At 49.9% G+C, this 18,491-nt stretch overlaps 1 protein-coding gene across 1 annotated transcript; it reads left to right on the forward strand.

Moving 5' to 3' along the window:
* The first annotated feature begins 1,948 nt into the window (after positions 1-1,948).
* rnf7 (ring finger protein 7) lies at positions 1,949-7,667 on the forward strand. Its single transcript, XM_078409882.1, has 3 exons — positions 1,949-2,139; positions 6,421-6,468; positions 7,362-7,667. The coding sequence occupies exons 1-3, from the start codon at positions 1,980-1,982 to the stop codon at positions 7,478-7,480; spliced, it is 327 nt and encodes a 108-aa protein (XP_078266008.1). The 5' UTR covers positions 1,949-1,979; the 3' UTR covers positions 7,481-7,667.
* The last annotated feature ends 10,824 nt before the right edge of the window (positions 7,668-18,491 follow it).

Raw genomic sequence — 18,491 nt, forward strand, 5'->3', positions numbered from 1 at the left:
GCCACTCCTCAGTAAAAGGCACATGACAGCCCACTTGGAGTTTGCCAAAAGGCACCTAAAGGACTCTCAGACCATGAGAAACAAGATTCTCTGGTCTGATGAAACCAAGATTGAACTCTTTGGCCTGAATGCCAAGCGTCACTTCTGGAAGAAACCAGGCACAGCTCATCACTTGGCCAATACCATACCTACGATGAAGCATGGTGGTGGCAGTATCATGCTGTGGGGATGTAGTTCAGCGGCAGGAACTGGGAAACTAGTCTGGATCGAGGGAAAGATGAACAGAGCAAAGTACAGAGAGATCCTTGATGAACACCTGCTCCAGAGCATTCTGGTCCTTAGACTGGGGCGGAGGTTCACCTTCCAACAGGATAACGACCCTAAGCACACAGCCAAGACAACGCACGGGTGGCTTCATGACAAGTCTGTGAATGTCCTTGAGTGGCCCAGCCAGAGCCCGGACTTGAACCCAATCGAACATCTCTGGAGGGACCTGAAAATAGCTGTGCATTGACGCTCCCCATCCAACCTGACAGAGCTTGAGAGAATCTGCAGAGAAGAATGGGAGAAATTACCCAAATACAGGTGTTCCAAGCTTGTGGCGTCATACCCAAGAAGACTTGGCCCCATAGCAGAAGTGTCCATGTCGCGGGGCTGGAAACTGGACGTGTCCTGAGCTAATTCTGCTACCATCATCGTCTACTGTACAAGTAATGGCTCCCCCTGATTGTCGCCGGAAGCTTGCGCCCTTTTCAGAACGGACGATGACAGTGATGCAACATTTGAATGATGAACACGAACGAAGAAGACAGAAGCCAATTCACCTACAAACCTTTACGTCTTTGGAGTGTGGGAGAAAACCGGAGAAAATGGACACGGTCGCAAGGAGAATGTACAAACTCTACACAGATCAGGATCGAACCCGGGTCTCTGGCGCAGTGAGGCAGCGGCTCTACCAGCTGCACAGTTGGGGCGCTCTGTCTCTGGAAAGGACTCACAAAATGGGCATTAACTGGGACCAATTCAAGGCATAAAGTGCTAGAGTAACACGGCAGGTCAGGCAGCATCTCTGGAGAACATGGATAGGTGATGTATCGAGTCGGGACACGTTTTTGGACTCCTGGGTTGAATGAGGCAACATCCCAAACCAGTGGCGCCGTACACCCAGAATGTCCTCGCCTGTACGGAGGTCGGGCGTTACACGATGGCGTTACGCGAGGTCGTTGCTCCCTCTGGCAGCCGCGGTGGGGCGTGGCAGGGAGCGTGGCGTGGCGCCCTCTGGCAGCCGGGGTGGGGCATTGCAGGGCTCCCTCTGGCAGCCGTAGTGGGGCGTGGCAGGGAGCGCGGTGCCCTCTGGTGGCCGCGGTGGGGCGTGGCAGGGAGTGCGGTTCCTCTGGTGGCCGCGGTTGGGCATTGCAGGGGGCGCCGCGCCCTCTGGCAGCCGGGGTGGGGCGTTGCAGGGAGCGTTGCCCCCACTGGCCGCCACTGTGGGACGTTGGATTGGAGGGTTATGGTCTGAGTGCAGGTAGATGAGACTAGGTCAGGGAGAATGGTCGGCGTGGACTGGTAGGGCCGGACAGGCCTGTTTCCATGCTGTAGTTGTTATATGTTATATGTTATATGTAGCAGGGAGCGCGGCGCTCTCTGGTGGCCGCGGTGGGGCGTTGCAGGGAGCGCGGCGCCCTCTGGCTGTCGCGGTGGGGCGTTGCAGGGAGCGCGGCGCCCTCTGGTGGCCGGGGTGGGACGTTGCAGGGACCACTGTGCCCTCTGGCGGCCGCGGTGGGACATTGCAGGGAGCGCGGCGCCCTCTGGCGGCCGGGGTGGGACGTTGCAGGGACCACTGTGCCCTCTGGCGGCCGCGGTGGGACATTGCAGTGAGCGCGGCGCCCTCTGGCGGCCGCGGTGGGACATTGCAGGGACCACTGCACCCTCTGGCGGTCGGGGTGGGGCGTTGCAGGGAGCCGCTTTTACCGGGGCTAATGGCGGACCAGAAGGAAACCGCTTGTGTTCACAATGTGGTGGCGACGGGCGGCAGGTCCGGAGACAAGATGTTCACGCTGAAGAAGTGGAACGCCGTGGCCATGTGGAGCTGGGACGTGGAGTGCGACACCTGCGCCATTTGCCGGGTGCAGGTGATGGGTGAGGAGCCGCGGCCGGGGACTGGGGCTGGGGGCTGGGGCCGGGGCTGGGACTGGGACTGGGGCCGGGGGCCGGGGGCCGGGGGACCGGGGGGCCGGGGGACCGGGGGGCTGGGGGCTGGGGCCGGGGGCCGGGTGACCGGGGGGCCGGGGGACCGGGGGGCTGGGGGCTGGGGCCGGGGGCCGGGTGACCGGGGGCCGGGGCCCGGGGCCGGGGGCTGGGGGCTGGGGGCCGGGGCCGGGGGCCGGGTGACCTGGGGCCGGGGGCCGGGGCCTGGGGGCCGGGGCTGGGGGCCGGGGGCTGGGGGCTGGGGGCCGGGGCCCGGGTGACCTGGGGCTGGGGGCCGGGGCCGGGGGCCGGGTGACCTGGGGCCGGGGGCCGGGTGACCTGGGGCCGGGTGACCGGGGGCCGGGGGCTGGGGGCCGGGGGCCGGGGGCTGGGGGCCGGGGGCCGGGGCCGGGGGCTCGGGGCCGGGGGGCCGGGGCTGGGGGCTGGGGGCCGGGGCTGGGGGCCGGGGGCCGGGGGACCGGGGCTGGGGGCCGGGGGGCCGGGGCTGGGGGCCGGGGGACCGGGGCTGGGGGCTGGGGGCCGGGGGACCGGGACCGGGGGCCGGGGGGCCGGGGGACCGGGGCTGGGGGCCCGGGGGACCGGGGGACCGGGACCGGGGGACCGGGGGCCTGGGGGCCGGGGGACCGGGGCTGGGGGCCGGGGGGCTGGGGGCCGGGGGACCGGGGGCTGGGGACCGGGGGACTGGGGACCGGGGGCCTGGGGGCTGGGGGCCGGGGGACCGGGGGGTTGGGGACCGGGGGACCGGGGGGCTGGGGGCCGGGGACCGGGGGACCGGGGGGTTGGGGACCGGGGGACCGGGGGCCGGGGGACCGGGGGACCGGGGGACCGGGGGACCGGGGGGTTGGGGACCGGGGGACCGGGGGGCTGGGGCTGGGGCTGGGGGCCGGGGCGCTGGGGGCCGGGGGGCTGGGGACCGGGGGGCTGGGGACCGGGGGGCTGGGGACCGGGGGGCTGGGGACCGGGGGACCGGGGGGCTGGGGCTGGGCCGGGGCTGCGGGGAGAGCACCTTCACAATGTGGTGGAGGCGACAGGACGCTGCGGGGGGGAGAGGGGGGTTGGATGGAGGGGGGGGGGGTAGAGGGAGGAGGTTGGGTGGAGGGGGGAGGGTCTGGGAGACGGCCTCTCTGCTAAACCCTGCGGCTTCTCCAAAGCCACATCCTGCAGTGAGTGGCACGACCAGTGCTGAATGTGGCCAAACCCCACAGGTTGTGGGTGTATGAGGGGGGACGGGTGTGGGGGGCATGGCAGGGGGTAGTGGGGGGTGGGGTGCATGGCAGGGGGTAAGAAGTGGGGGTGTGTAGGTGCCTGGGTGGGAATATGGGATAGGGAGAGTATGTGGGATTAGGGAGTGTTGAGGATTAGGGATTGTGGATATGGGAAGCAGTGTGTGGTCAGGGGTAAGTGTGGGGATGGGAGTGTGTGGGGATGGGAGTGTGTGGTGCATGGGTGTGTGTGGGGATGGGAGTGTGTGGTGCATGGGTGTGTAAGGGGTGGGGGAAGTGTGTTTAGGGAGTGTGGGTGAGGGTTAGGGTGTGTGGGTAGGGATGCGTGGCGGGGGGGTGAGAAGTGAGTTGGGATGGGTGCATGGGTGAGAATATGTGGGGTTAGGGAGTGTGGGTGGGGTAGGGGTGCATGGCTGTGGGTAAGCAGTGGGGATGTGGGTGCTTTGCAGTGAGTGAGGATCGAACTGGAAGGGAGCATGCATGGCTTGAAATGGAGACCACGTGGAGTTTTGCTTACTGCTCTAGTCACCCATTATAAGGATGTGCAGGCTTTGGAGTGAATGCAGAAGTGATATACCAGAATACAGAGAATTATGGATGCAGCCCTCACCATCACACAAACCAACCTCCCTTCCATTGACTCCATCTACACTTCACACGGCCTTGGCAAGGTCACCAACATTATCAAGGGCCAGTCCCACTTCAGTCACTCCCACTTCTCCCATCAGGCAAGAGGTACATAAGTTTCAAAACACATACCTCCACATTCAGGGACAGATTCTTCCCAGCTGCAATCAGGCAACTGAACCATCCTATCACCAACTAGAAAACGGTCCTGAGCTACCATCTACCTCATTGGAGACCCTTGGATTATCTTTAATCAGACTTTACTGGACTTTATCCTGCACTGTACGTTCTTCCCTTTATCCTGTATCTATACACTGGATGGTAATCATAGTCCGCTGACTGGATAGTTCACAACAAAAAGCTTTTCATTCTCACACATTACTATCAACCCCCCACCCCCGACTTTATCACTCGTCTACACATTTTCAGAGTCCTGTTAACCTATCAAGCCCAGTATATTTAGGATATGGAAGAATACCAGAAGAAACTCTACGCTGTCTCAGGGAGAACATACAAACCCCCACGAATAACAGCTGAGGCCAAGATTAAAACCCGAGTCCCTGGTGTTATAAGGCCACAGAACCACTGTGCCGCCCCGTATGGATGGAGTCAAATGAGTAACGTGAAGACTACCAGTAGTGAAATACTGAAGATGATTTTAACAAAAGTCTTAGAAAGAGGACCATAAATGCATTTGTGGTTTTTGAGGAGGCTTGGGGAAGTAATGGAAGTAATTGGTGGAAATGGAGTGGTACCATGTAAGGACTTCTCATTTTAATGTGTATCTAAGCAGAAAGTTTCAAGTCAAGTCTGATATTTATTGTCAAATGCACATACAGTGAGGTACAGATATAATAAAAATCTTGCTTTCAACGGCATCAGAGGCACATAGGCTTAGACAAACACACGTGAATTATGCAAAGAGAAAGGACTGCAAAAAAAAAGACATAAATGAAAAAACTCAGTTAGTAAACGAGTCAATGGTAGTGCAAGAGATGGTCCTTGGCCTCCTGCTGCTGAGACAGTTTTAGGGCTGTTCAGGTGGGCTGAAGGTTATAGGAAACTAGCTGTCACTGAACCTGGTGGTGGTGTGGAACCTCAGCTTCTGTACCTCCTTCCCGATGGAAGCAGCGAGAGGAGGGGCCGGTTGGTGGGGACCCTTGATGATAGATGCTGCCTTCTTGATGCAACGCTTCGTGTAGATGTCTTTGATGGCTGTGCTGTTGATCGATTGGGCTGAGTCCACTATTCTATGCGGCTACTTCCATTCCTGTGTATTGGAACTGCTCAGTGATGCAACCGTGCAATCTGGATACTTTCTACAGTGCATCTGTAGAGGTTAGAGTATTTGGTGATGTGCTGAATCTCTTTCAAACTCCTTAGAAAGTGGAGGCACTGGTGTGCCTTCTTCGTGATTACATCTATGTGCTGGGCCCAGGATAAAAGTCATCCATGATGTTAACAGCCAGTAATTTGAACCTCTCCACTTGTCCACCCACCAATGTAAACTAGCACTTTCCCCACTTCCCCTTTCCAAAGTCATGATAAGTTCCTTGGTTTTGTTGATGTTCCAAATAAGGGCAAATATAATCCCAGATCAAAAAACAATTAGGCTTAATTCACCACATAGGCAGAAATGTCATTCCAGTGTTGGACCGCAAAGCAGATTTTTGATAGATGGTCTTTCAGAAGAGGTGGATACAGAGCAGAATGAAGATGGCAAAATGTTCAAAGTGATTAGCTGGAAAACTGATAAAAAATTAAAGTTTCAACTAACATCAGTTCGAAGTGTCACTGTTCGAAGTGCCCCCCCCCAAGATTGAGAATGAAGTTTGCTGTTGGAGACCTGGTCACAATGTCATCAAGGTTCTACATCTAATCCCTATGAGGAGACTCCGGGCCTCGGAGATTAGATTAGTTTAGATATACAGCGTAGAAACAGGCCCTATGGCCCACCGACCAACAATCACCGACCAACGATCTCCCGTACACTAACTCTATCCTACGCACTAGAGACAATGTTACAGAAGCCAATTGACCTATTAACCTGCATGTCTTTGGAATGTGGGAAGAAACTGGAGCACGTAGAGAAACCCACGTCATAGGGGGAACGTACACACTCCACACAGACCACACGTGTAGTCAGGATTGAACCTAGGTCTCTGGCACTGTAAGGCAGGAGCTCCACTGCCGTGCCACTGTGCCGCCCTGTAAAAGAACATCCCTACAACATCTAAGATTCACATCGCTTGCACCAAAAAAACATCTGGGCTACTGTATTTTCGACACTATCGCAAAAATGATTTGATTTTTAGATCTTTAATTTCCACTGTACTGTTAAACTAGTTGTTTCTTTGTTTAGACGCATGTCTTCGATGTCAAGCTGAAAACAAACAAGAGGATTGTGTTGGTGAGCTCTTCCCTTGTGTTCTTTCCCTTCCTGCAGTCTCGTTGATTGCCTTCCATTTTGCAAGTTTGGTTTATTAAATGGAGAAAACTCAATGTCACACAGAAATTGTCATCTATTGAGGATAGGATTAGCTCTTTATAATACTGATCACAACCAGCATGTGCCAAAGAATAAATAATATGGAGAAGGTTACTGTAAACTAATCAAGTGAAATTTAAATTAATAATGGTATGAGGACAGAACATAGGACCATCAGACATTGGAGCAGAATTATGCCATTTGACTCATCAAATATGCTCCGCCATTTGTTTAGTTTAGTTTAGACTTACGGCGTGGAAACAGGCACTTCGGGCCACCGAGTCCGCACCGTCTAGTGATCCACGCACATTAACACTACCCTACGCACACGGGACAATTTACATTTTATTCCAAGCCAATTAACCTACAAACTTGTACGTCTTTGGAGTGTGGGAGGAAACTGAAAATCTTGGAGAAAACCCATGCAGGCCACGGGGAGAATGTACAAACTCCGTACAGACAGCACCCGTAGTCAAGATTGAACCTGGGTCTCTAGCGCTGTAGGCAGCAACTCTAGTACTGCGCCACAGTGCCATCCCATTTGATCAAGGCTGATTTATTTTTCCATCTCAACCCCGTTTTGCCTTCCCCCTGTAATCGTTGATGCCCATTCATGGATCCAGATGTTCATATTATATTGAGAGACTTCTACCTGTTAGCTGTTAACCCCTCGAGCACTTTTTATCAGATGGTCAGTGATTATCACAATCATTTTGTGTTCTTGAAGGATATGAACCATAAATATTTCTGCGTTTGGAAGGGAATCGCATTTTCTACGGTAAAACTAAATAAAATAATTTTTGTTTGTCTTACAGTGGTTTGGGGAGAATGTAACCACTCCTTCCACAACTGCTGCATGTCGCTGTGGGTAAAACAGAACAATCGCTGCCCTCTTTGCCAGCAGGACTGGGTGGTGCAGAGAATCGGAAAATAGTGCGGACCCTTTCGCCGCCACTTTATGGGCGCAGATCGACATGTTCAATATGGTGGTTCAGTTTCTATTGTAAAGGGAACATTTTAACAGTGGCCCCTCCTTCCCCTCAGCCTTTTCACAATGATCTGCCTGTATTAAATAACTCGTATGCCACTGGGTATGACTTGTATATATTTATTAAAATGTTGGAGAGTAATACAAGGCTTCCTGTGTTTTGTATATCAGAGTGTCACTATGACTTACATTTGCGTGGGTTACAGATAATCTCTCCCATCAAAATGTTTATAGCATTTGATTTGATTTTTCACATTAGAAACAGTTAATGTGCTTTTCAATTTGAAATGTCATGAAAAGAATGTTACTTGTAACATTGACAGTCTATGCATCAGTTTGAAGAAGGGTCTCGACCCGAAACGTCACCCATTCCTTCTCTCCCGAGATGCTGCCTGACTTGCTGAGTTACTCCAGCATTTTGTGAATAAATTGACAGTCTATGCGTTAGGTTCCCAATCGGAATTGTAATGCCTGTAGAAGGTGACTTTAATGGGTAAATATTGTACCCTTTACTCATGAGGAAAAAGGTAGTCTCACAGATTACAGATCTTCTTTAATTACTCTTGTACAACATTCCCATCCAGCTCCACAGAATAATTGGCACAAATTGTAAAGCCCCTCAGCCAGAGAAAAGGCAGGCCAGCGGTAAAAGCTCTGGAGTCTGCAGAATGTGGCCATGAGATAAGAAATAGGAGTTTAATGATGTTTACTAATGGTTAAGAGAAGTTGGAGTTCAAGCAACATTTTATTACTGGATCACAAAATTTAATATATAATGTCCAAACCTCGACAGTTTTATCAACTGACAGCATGTTCTAAGCATAACCACTGTTCTATTAAATTTTAAATAGTTATAGGTAAGGACAGGGCTGGTCCATTAGTCAAAGTTCTAAATTTGGACAAGGCCAACTTGATATTAGACAGGAACGTGTAATTGTTTGCAGGCAAAGGGATGCCTGGAAAGTGGAAAGCTTTTAAAAGTGTGACAGTAAGAGTTCAATGTATGCGTGTTCTTGTTCAAGTTATGGACAAGGTGGGGAGTAAAGAACTCCTGGATGATGAGAGACATTGAGGCTCTGGTCAGGGAAAAGAAGGAGTTATAGGTCAGGTATAGGCAGCTGGGATCAAGTGCATCCCTGGAGAAGTATAGAGAATTGAGCATAATTAAGGCATTCATAAGGACAAAAAGGGAGCATACGATCTGGCAGATAAGACTACGGAGAATCCAAATTTTAGGTAAGCACATTACTTGTCCTCCAGCAGCATCTCCATACCCGGCACTCACCCAATTCCATGGAACAATAGACAATAGACAATAGGTGCAGGAGTAGGCCATTCGGCCCTTCGAGCCAGCACCGCCATTCAATGTGATCATGGCTGATCATTCTCAATCAGTACCCCGTTCCTGCTTTCTCCCCATACCCCCTGACGCCGCTATCCTTAAGAGCTCTATCTAGCTCTCTCTTGAATGTATTCAGAGAATTGGCCTCCACTGCCCTCTGAGGCAGAGAATTCCACAGATTTTAAATAGTTATAGGTAAGGACAGGGCTGGTCCATTAGTCAAAGTTCTAAACTTTTTGTCTTTTTCCGACTGATTGTTATTTAAAACTGCTTAAACCAAATTCTTAATGTAACTTCACACCACCTTGTGGCTCATTCACTGGTTTTATTTAATAATGCTCTTATGCAGTCGCTACACCAAAGATGCCATACAAATCCCAATTATATTGTTGCTTTTGCAAATGCTAGTGGGTCTGTTGTGAACTCCTGGAGTTAACTCTTAAAGGCTTTTTCTTCCCTTTCAAACCTGTGTCCAAAGCCAGGTTGACTATTACAATTCAAATAAAACTTCATCCCTGTAAGGATGGTTTCAACTTTCCTAGATATGGCTAATTATTGAGAATTTCTTCCAAAGATTACTTCAACTCACAATTACCATTTCTAATGGGTGTAAGAAATTCTCTCATCTATATACTAAAAATGTTGTTTGTTCCTGAACTTCAGCCAAAACAGTACACGATAATGCGTCAATTTTAGGCCCACCTTACTCACAGAGAGGGAGAGGAGAGCGTGCAGCACCAATGCAGGAGACGTTTGGGCCCAATGGGTCCACTTGGTCTAGTAGCATACTAAAACTTTGCACAGTTTAAGAACAATAAATGCCATTTTACTCACACTTTGCAGAGGTTTCTCAACCCAGGTTAACTATGAAACCTTCAGAGGCAAAACATCAGACAGATAACCTGTTACTTTGTTTCTGTCTTAACTACATCACATTTTAAAATACCAATTTTTGGGATCGAAGCAATTTGCATTATGGAGTCATTTAGATATAACATTGGACCTTCCAGGCTGAATATATTTCCATAGATCAGACTCCCCTCAACCCCAGCCACCACACCTTCACCTAATCTTCCCCAACATTTCAATAACTGCATTGACAATTAGAAATTACTAGACCAAGTGGACCCGTTGAGCCCAAACCTCTCCTGCATTGGTGCAGCACCCTCTCCTCCCCCACTCCCCTGTCCCCCCCACTCCTCTCTCCCCCCCACTCCCGCCTCTCCCTCCCTCCCCTCACCCCCTTTCCCCCATCCTCCCTCCACCTCCCCCCACTCCTCCCCTCCCTCCCTCCCACCTTCCTCCTCCCCCTACTCACCCACTCCATCCTCCTCAACTCCCGTTATCCCCCTCTCTCCTCCCCCTCCCTCCATACCACCACAGGACGATGGTGACAAAGGCGGGCCTAAAATTGTCGCGCTATCGTGTACCGTTTTGGCTGTAGTTCAGGAACAAACACACAAACAGGAGTTTTAGTACGTAGATGACAGGGAACACCTCCTCACTTTTAAGGTAGTAAACATTAAACACAGTCACTTAAATATGGGTAATCAAATAAAAGGAAATGTTTAGCTGCTATTAGCACCTTCGTCATACAGCAACATCGCATGGTTCATAACATAGTTATTTAAAGCAATCTGTAGAATCTCATCACAACATTTGTGGTGTCTCATAGGTCCTGCCTTTGTTCCTACAATGACTGCTACTAAAATCAGCCAAACATAAAAGCAGCTGCTGCTAATTTTTTTTCCTAGTTTCTGTCTTTGATCAATAAATTTGTCCATTTATCTATCTCTCAATCTACTGATTAAATTGATAGTTTAGAATATAAAACTGTTCCAACGGACAAGTTGTGTCTCCAACAAACATTTTTCTCATCAGTTCACAAGACATATATATTAAGCAGCTGGTGTCTGTTAATAGGATTCCAATTGTCGATGCTCAAGCAGGATAAGGTATTACTCTCCACCTAATCTGCCTCTGCAGGACATCAGGTAGTGTAAGTGAATAATCTGCTACATGAATTAATTAGCTGCATGAGCTTCTGTTATTCTGTAACACATTTGTAAGATTCTGGAACTAAGAATTCAATAAATATCTTGTTCTGGTTTAATGTCACAATAAAAGCACGTTAAGCTGTGCAACTCTGTTTCCTCATCCAGTAAGGTTATTTTGATTTAATGATGGCATCAAGATTAACGCCACAATGTACTTCTCACAACACCTTTTAATTGATATGTAACGTCAAGACAACTTCAGAGCTCTACAAATTATAAAGCTGAATAAAATACCGGGTGAGCATGCAAGCATTAAATTGCTGTCTGCTGCTGACCCACAAGTAAAGTTTCAACTTGAAGATAGACACAAAAAGCTGGAGTAACTCAGCAGATCAGACAGCATCACTGGAGATAAGGAATGGGTGACATCACCTATTTCTTTTCTCCAGAGATGCTGTCCGACCCGCTGAGTTACACCAGCTTTTCAGTTTTTTTTCAGTTTAGTTTATTGTCACGTGCACCGACGTACAGTGAAAAGCTTTTTGTTGCGTGCTAACCAGTCAGCAGAAAGACAATACAATAGACAATAGGTGCAGGAGTAGGCCATTCGGCCCTTAGAGCCAGCACCGCCATTCAATGTGATCATGGCTGATCATTCTCAATCAGTACCCTGTTCCTGCCTTCTCCCCATACCCCCTGACTCCGCTATCCTTAAGAGCTCTATCTAGCTCTCTCCTGAATGCATTCAGAGAATTGGCCTCCACTGCCTTCTGAGGCAGAGAATTCCACAGATTCACAACTCTGACTGAAAAGGTTTTTCCTCATCTCCGTTCTAAATGGCCTTCCCCTTATTCTTAAACTGTGGCCCCTTGTTCTGAACTCCCCCAACATTGGGAACATGTTTCCTGCCTCTAACGTGTCTGTTATGTTCAGCACGGCATAAAGATAAAGTACACTCACACGTTCGTTGCCTGAATCGCGCCAGCCTTTATTTACCCAGCGTTCTCGGCTAAAGGAACACCCACTCATTAACATGGCACATGAATATGCATGAATACATTACACTGCTCTCCTTTTTTTAAGTATTAAATCCAAGTACTCAGTTACAATTTTGATGTTGTGATACTTGATTTAAACCAATACCTTTAACCATATTCACAAAATTTCAAATGCTAAAAATAATACATTTATTTTACATATTCACACATTTTCGTTTTAGTTGTAGAGTGAGTTGTCTAACTTACAAATTTAACCTAATTACTGGTTTGCGGTTCCTGCCTGATCGTCTAACAGTAACAGGTGCAACAGGCGTAACAGATGTACGTGTAGACTCAACTGTTTGCTTGTTTGGCTCTATGTTAGTACACTGACCTTGACTAGACAAGTCTGTTTCTTTAACTGTACTCACTGGATTTTGTGTATCAACCACAATAGTCTTTTCTAACTTACTTTCAGATGAATACTCAGGGATTAGGAATTCATGCTCAGTTTTTGGTTCATCTTTGGCTGGAATCATTTGATCCACATGAACACTTTTGATCTTGTCTCCAACATCCACTAAGTATCTTTTTGTCCCACACACTTCCACTATTTTCCCAACATCCCATTTGTCTCGACTGGACTTGTTGGGAGGACTGAGCACACGAACTTGCTCATCTGGCTTGAAGTTCCTCTCCTTTTTGTGGAAGTCAAAGTGGTGTTTTTGACTTAACTGTTTTTGCTCAACTCTCGAGGCCAAATTGGGTTGAACTAGACTTAGGCGTATTCTTAGCCTCCATCAACAGTTCTGCAGGTGAATAACCCGTAGTTGTGTGTGGTGTGGTTCTGTACTTCAGCAAGAAACTAGCCCAACGATGTTTCATGCTGAGCTTTGAACTACCCTGCAAAACCTGTTTCTTGAGAGCCTCTTTGACTACTCTAACAGACCTTTCCGCTGCCCCATTGGAGGCTGGATGGTATGGAGGAACAAGTGTGTGTTTTACCCCGTTACGCTGCATGAACTCTTTGAACTGTTCTGAACGAAACTGTGGTCCGTTATCAGAAACAAGTTCTTCTGGTAAACCATGACACGCAAAAATCGATCTCAACTCGTCTATGGTACGCTCAGCAGTCGTGCTTGATCCCATATGCTTAGCCTCAATCCATTTGGAATGACTATCTACTAGTACCAGAAAATTATCATTACCCTTTTCACAAAAGTCTACATGAACTCTCTGGAACGGTCTACTTGGCCATGACCAGGGTTGCAGTGGTGTTTTTGGTGGTTTACTGCGGCAATTTTGACACACGCTACATTTGCTCACCAGTGACTCAATGTCACTGTCTATACCAGGCCAATATACAAAACTTCTAGCAATTGACTTCATGCTAACTATGCCAGGATGTTCGGCATGAAGTTCGTACATAATCTTGTTTCTTAAAGACTCTGGTACAACCACTCTGTAACCCCACTTTATGCATCCCTGCTCACATGATAATTCATGTCGTCGATTATAGAAAGGCTTCAGTTCCGAGTTTGATCCACTCTCGATTTCAGTCCAACCATTCAATGTCTGTTCATAGACACTCTTCAGCACAGTGTCCTTCTCTGTTTCAGCTGCAATTTCTGTTGCAGTCACTGGAAAGTCTTCATCTACGACTTGCATTGTGTAGATTGAGTTCTCGCTTCCCACATCAGAGTTCTCATGTGGCAATCGGGACAACGCATCTGCGACTGCGTTGCATTTGGAGCTTCTGTACTCCACCTTGTAGTCATACTGGGACAACAGAATTGCCCAGCGCTGCATCCTTGATGCCGCCATGGAAGGTATAGCTGACTTGGGACCCAGTATCGTGAGTAGTGGTTTGTGATCAGTCACAAGGGTGAATGGTCTGCCAAGAAGAAACTGGTGGAATTTCTTGATTCCGAACACAATGCTGAGTGCTTCCTTTTCTATCTGTGCATAGTTACGCTCACTTGGTGATAGGGTGCGGGAGGCAAAAGCAATAGGCTTTTCCTGTCCGTCATGCATTACGTGGCAAATCACTGCACCTACACCATAACTTGAAGCATCACAAGCAAGTTTCATCTCGCGCGTCGTGTCGTAGTGAACAAGGAGTTTGTCACTTGTCAGGTTTTTCTTGTAGATGTCGTATGCATGTTGTTGTTCCTTTCCCCACATCCAATTCTCATCCTTTTGTAACAGATGATGTAGTGGCTTTAGCACGGTTGCTAAATCTGGAAGGAATCGTGCATAGAACTGCACCATCCCAAGGAATGATCGTAGCTCTGACACATTGTTGGGCGTTGGAGCATTCACAATTGCTTCAATTTTCGCCTACACAGGGCGCAGTCCGTTGGAATCTACTTTGAGTCCAAGGTAGACCACCTCTGATTGTGCAAATGCACATTTGCTCTTTCGCAGTTTGACGTTGTGGCAGTTCAGTCGTGTGAGAACTTGCTCGAGTATCTCCAGATGTTCTTCCATGCCCACTGTGAATATCAGTAGATCATCCTGGTTGCACACACAGTGTGGAATGCCTTGCAACATTTTGTCCATGACGGACTGAAAGATTTTCGGGGAAGATTTCACACCATAGGGCAGCTTTGTGTATGAATACAAGCCCTTATGTGTGTTGACGGTCAGGCACTGCTGACTTTCTTTGTCAACATTGAGTTGGGCATAAGCGTGAGACAAATCCAGCTTAGTGAAGACTCTTGCTCCGCTAAGTTCTGCATACAGATCCTGCGAGGTTGGCAAAGGATACTGTTCGTCGTCAACAGCTTGGTTGATTGTGACTTTGTAGTCACCGCATAGTCGAACAGTTTTGTCAGCCTTGAGCACGGCCACAATTGGCGTTGCCCAGTTGCTCTGGTCTGTCTTCACGAGTACTCCATTCCGCTCCAACCTGTTGAGTTCTTCCTCCACTTGTTGCTTTAGCGCATATGGTACTGGTCTTGGTCGACAATACACAGGTCTCACATCTTGCTTCAGTGTGCAGAGTACCCTGTTATTCCCGTGTAACTATCAGCAAATATTTCAGCATGTTTGCTTATGACATTTTCAAGACGTGATCTGGACGCATCGATGCTGAAAATGTTCTTCCAGTCTAATTTTATTTTACTCAGCCAATCCTTTCCAAGGAGGGTTGGTTTATTTCTGTAGCTGGCCACTATGATGGGCAGTGTTACTGACTGTCCATTACACTGAACTTTACAATTCATTTGTCCGCACGTCTCCAAGGCTTCACCCGAGTAGGTTCTCAGCTTGACCTTACTCTCGGACAATGGTGTCTGTGAGAACTTTGTTTCGTACAGGTCTTTACTCATGACCGAACAGTCTGCTGCCGTGTCAATGCACATATCAATTAACTGTTCATTAACCAATAGTTTAATTCGAAAGTCCTTGTCTTGGCTGGTTGTAGGCTTATTGACATCAGTTGCATGAATGATGTACAACCCAAGTTCATTATCATCCGGGTTCATCTCTAAGTTGTGAACTCTTTTCTGGTGTTGTCGTGTGTTTCCCACTGTAAGCTTGGCCCGACATGCTGAGGCGATATGGCCTTTCTTCTGGCAGTTATAGCACTTAGCTGTTTTGAACTGACAGGATTGGGATGGGTGATTACCATTGCAACGATAACAACTGGCTACACTCGGCTCCCCGCCATATTTCGGTTTCAGTTTGGCCCCTTTTGGTTTGGCCATAGGCGCTGCTTTGTGTGTGTACACGGCCACTGCAGTATGTGGTGAACGAAACTCGCGAGCATTCTTTGATGCCATCTCCATTGTAGTAGCAATCTTGCATGCTATCTCAAACGTAAGATCAGGAGTGCTCATGAGTCTGGACTGAATTCGTTCGTCCACTAGACCACAAACAAATCTGTCGCATAGTGCGCGTTCAAGAAAGGTTCCAAAGTTACAGTGCAACGTTAACTTTTTCAAGGCAACAATGTACTCACTAATTGTCTCGTTTTGCTTCTGGTTTCTCGTGCCGAATTTGTAGCTTTCATATCATATCATATCATATCATATATATACAGCCGGAAACAGGCCTTTTCGGCCCACCAAGTCCGTGCCGCCCAGCGATCCCCGCACATTAACACTATCCTACACCCACTAGGGACAATTTTTACATTTACCCAGCCAATTAACCTACATACCTGTACGTCTTTGGAGTGTGGGAGGAAACCGAAGATCTCGGAGAAAACCCACGCAGGTCACGGGGAGAACGTACAAACTCCTTACAGTGCAGCACCCGTAGTCAGGATCGAACCTGAGTCTCCGGCGCTGCATTCGCTGTAAAGCGGCAACTCTACCGCTGCGCTACCGTGCAATTTCCAGAGGCTTTGGGTTGAAGTGCTCCTCCAACTTCTTTATAATGTCACTGAAAGGCACATCTTTTGCCTTTATGGGCGCAAGGATATTCACGAGTGTGCCGTACACTTCAGGTCCGATCTCTGTGAGCAGAATCGCTTTCATGCGTTCACGAACGGCCTTGTTTGTTGCAGCCACTACCTCTCCTTCACCACTGGTCTCCGTGATGTTGTTTGCCATGAAGAACATGTTTGCTCTTTCTATATAGGAGCTGAACGGCTCTCTACTTTTGTCAAAGATGCCCAGGCTTCCAATGTAGCCCGTGGACGCGGCCATTTTGTCCTTATCTTTTTTTTTAAACAAAGGAATGAGGAGAGGTTTTTTTCTTTGCACAAGCTCAGATTTCCTGCCTGTTCTGGTGTAGCAAAGCACCTAAAACTTAGCAGTACAAAAGCTATGCTAGCTACGCAAAACAAACTGTCTCCTCCACAATCCCGTCCTCGTCGCCAATTTTGTTATGTTCAGCACGGCATAAAGATAAAGTACACTCACACGTTCGTTGCCTGAATCGCGCTATGGCGAGTCCGAAACTTGCTAGTTGTAGACGAAGTTTATTGCAGCCGCAATACACGAATACAGAGTCAAAACAACAAGTTACAGGACAACCAATATAAACTTACTGTCTTCCTTGAAGACTTCGCCGAACTGGCTAAAACGGGCGCCAAACGCGCACCTGACATCGCTGGCCAATCAGCGATGTCGTTTCCTGGACCAATCCCCATGGTCGCGTTCCCACGTGACCTCGCTGGCCAATCCGAGGGTTCGACTACCTGGACCATTCTCTATGGTCGCTACATGACCCCCCCCCAGAACCCGAGGTGCGGAACCTAGCAGGGAGCCGGATTTCGCGACCATAACGAGTACGGAGAGGGACAGCCTGAACCACAGGAGCCGGAGGTTCCGGACTTGGTGGAACAGCCGGAACGGGAGGTTCTGGAGGAACTACCGGAACGGGGGGTCCTGGAGGAACTGCCGAAACGGGGGGTCCTAGGGGAACTGCCGAAACTGGGGGTCCCGGAGGAACTGTCGGAATGGGGGTTTGTGGACTGGGCGGAACTAACGGAGGTCGGCCTCTTCTAGGGGTTTGACCGACCAGGACTGGTTGATCCGGGTCCAAATGGGCAGGTTTGAGCCGGGACACCGAGACGAGTTCACTCTTGCCGCCCATGTCTAAGGTGAAAGTAGCCGTTCCCTTACGTAAAACCCGAAACGGCCCTTGATAGACCCTCTGCAACGGGGCGCGATGGGCATCTTTACGCAAAAAAACAAACTCACAGTCCTTCAGGGAAGACGGTTCATGTACCATGGGACACCCATGACGTGAAGTCGGCACTGGAGCCAGGGAACCCACCCGTTCCCGGAGAGCTGCTAACGCTGCTGGGACTGTAGGGAGCAGTGCTGAAGTGTCCGGAAACAGATCTCCAGGTACTCGAAGGGTCGAGCCATATACCAGCTCTGCGGACGACGCACCGAGATCTGGCTTAGGAGCCGTCCGGATGCCCAAAAGAACCCAAGGGAGTTGGTCTACCCAGTCCGGGCCTTCAAGCCTTGCACTGAGGGACGCCTTAAGTTGGCGGTGGAACCTCTCTACGAGACCATTTGCCTGGGGGTGATATGCAGTTGTGGGTCGTAATTTGGACCCGTACAGTTCCGCCAGCGCGGCCCAGAGGGACGAAGTGAACTGTGGTCCTCTGTCCGTTGTAATAACTGCCGGGACCCCGAAACGAGCTACCCAATGAAGGGCCAAAGTCCTAGCACAAGACGCTGACGAGATGTCAAACAATGGGAAAGCCTCTGGCCACCGGGTGAACCGATCTACCACCGTGAGGAGGTGGGTGTAGCCCCGGGAGGAAGGCAAAGGCCCGACCAAATCCACGTGGATGTGGAAAAAACGAAAAGCCGGGACTTCGAAATCCTGTACGGGGGGCTGGACGTGGCGCTGGACCTTAGCGGTCTGACAGGGCACGCAGGAACGTGCCCACCCCGCTACCTGTTTCCGCAGGCCATGCCAGACAAACCTCGCTGCCACCAAGGCAGAGGTGGAGCGGATGGACGGGTGCGCCAGCCCATGAATGGCATCGAAAACCCGGCGCTGAAGGGAGGGCGGTACTACCGGCCTGGGGCGAGGAAGAGAAACATCGCACCAGACTTTCGTGCCCTCCGACCCACAAGCTACCTGGGCCAACTTCAATCCCGAAGTGGTGGACTGGTACGTCGAAACGGTATCCGCCAGGAGCTGTGCCTCCGCAAGCTCCTGGGGAT

This window comes from Rhinoraja longicauda, chromosome 13, assembly GCF_053455715.1.
Source record: "Rhinoraja longicauda isolate Sanriku21f chromosome 13, sRhiLon1.1, whole genome shotgun sequence".
Taxonomy (NCBI): domain Eukaryota; kingdom Metazoa; phylum Chordata; class Chondrichthyes; order Rajiformes; family Arhynchobatidae; genus Rhinoraja; species Rhinoraja longicauda.

What these genes read in the sequence shown, in the direction of transcription:
- rnf7 (XM_078409882.1), top strand. Translation starts at nt 1,980, where the DNA reads ATGGCGGACCAGAAGGAAACCGCTTGTGTTCACAATGTGGTGGCGACG. An exon ending in TTGCCGGGTGCAGGTGATGG is followed by an intron (nt 2,140 to 6,420) that starts GTGAGGAGCCGC and finishes TTCTTTGTTTAG; the next exon opens with ACGCATGTCTTCGATGTCAA. An exon ending in CAAACAAGAGGATTGTGTTG is followed by an intron (nt 6,469 to 7,361) that starts GTGAGCTCTTCC and finishes TTTGTCTTACAG; the next exon opens with TGGTTTGGGGAGAATGTAAC.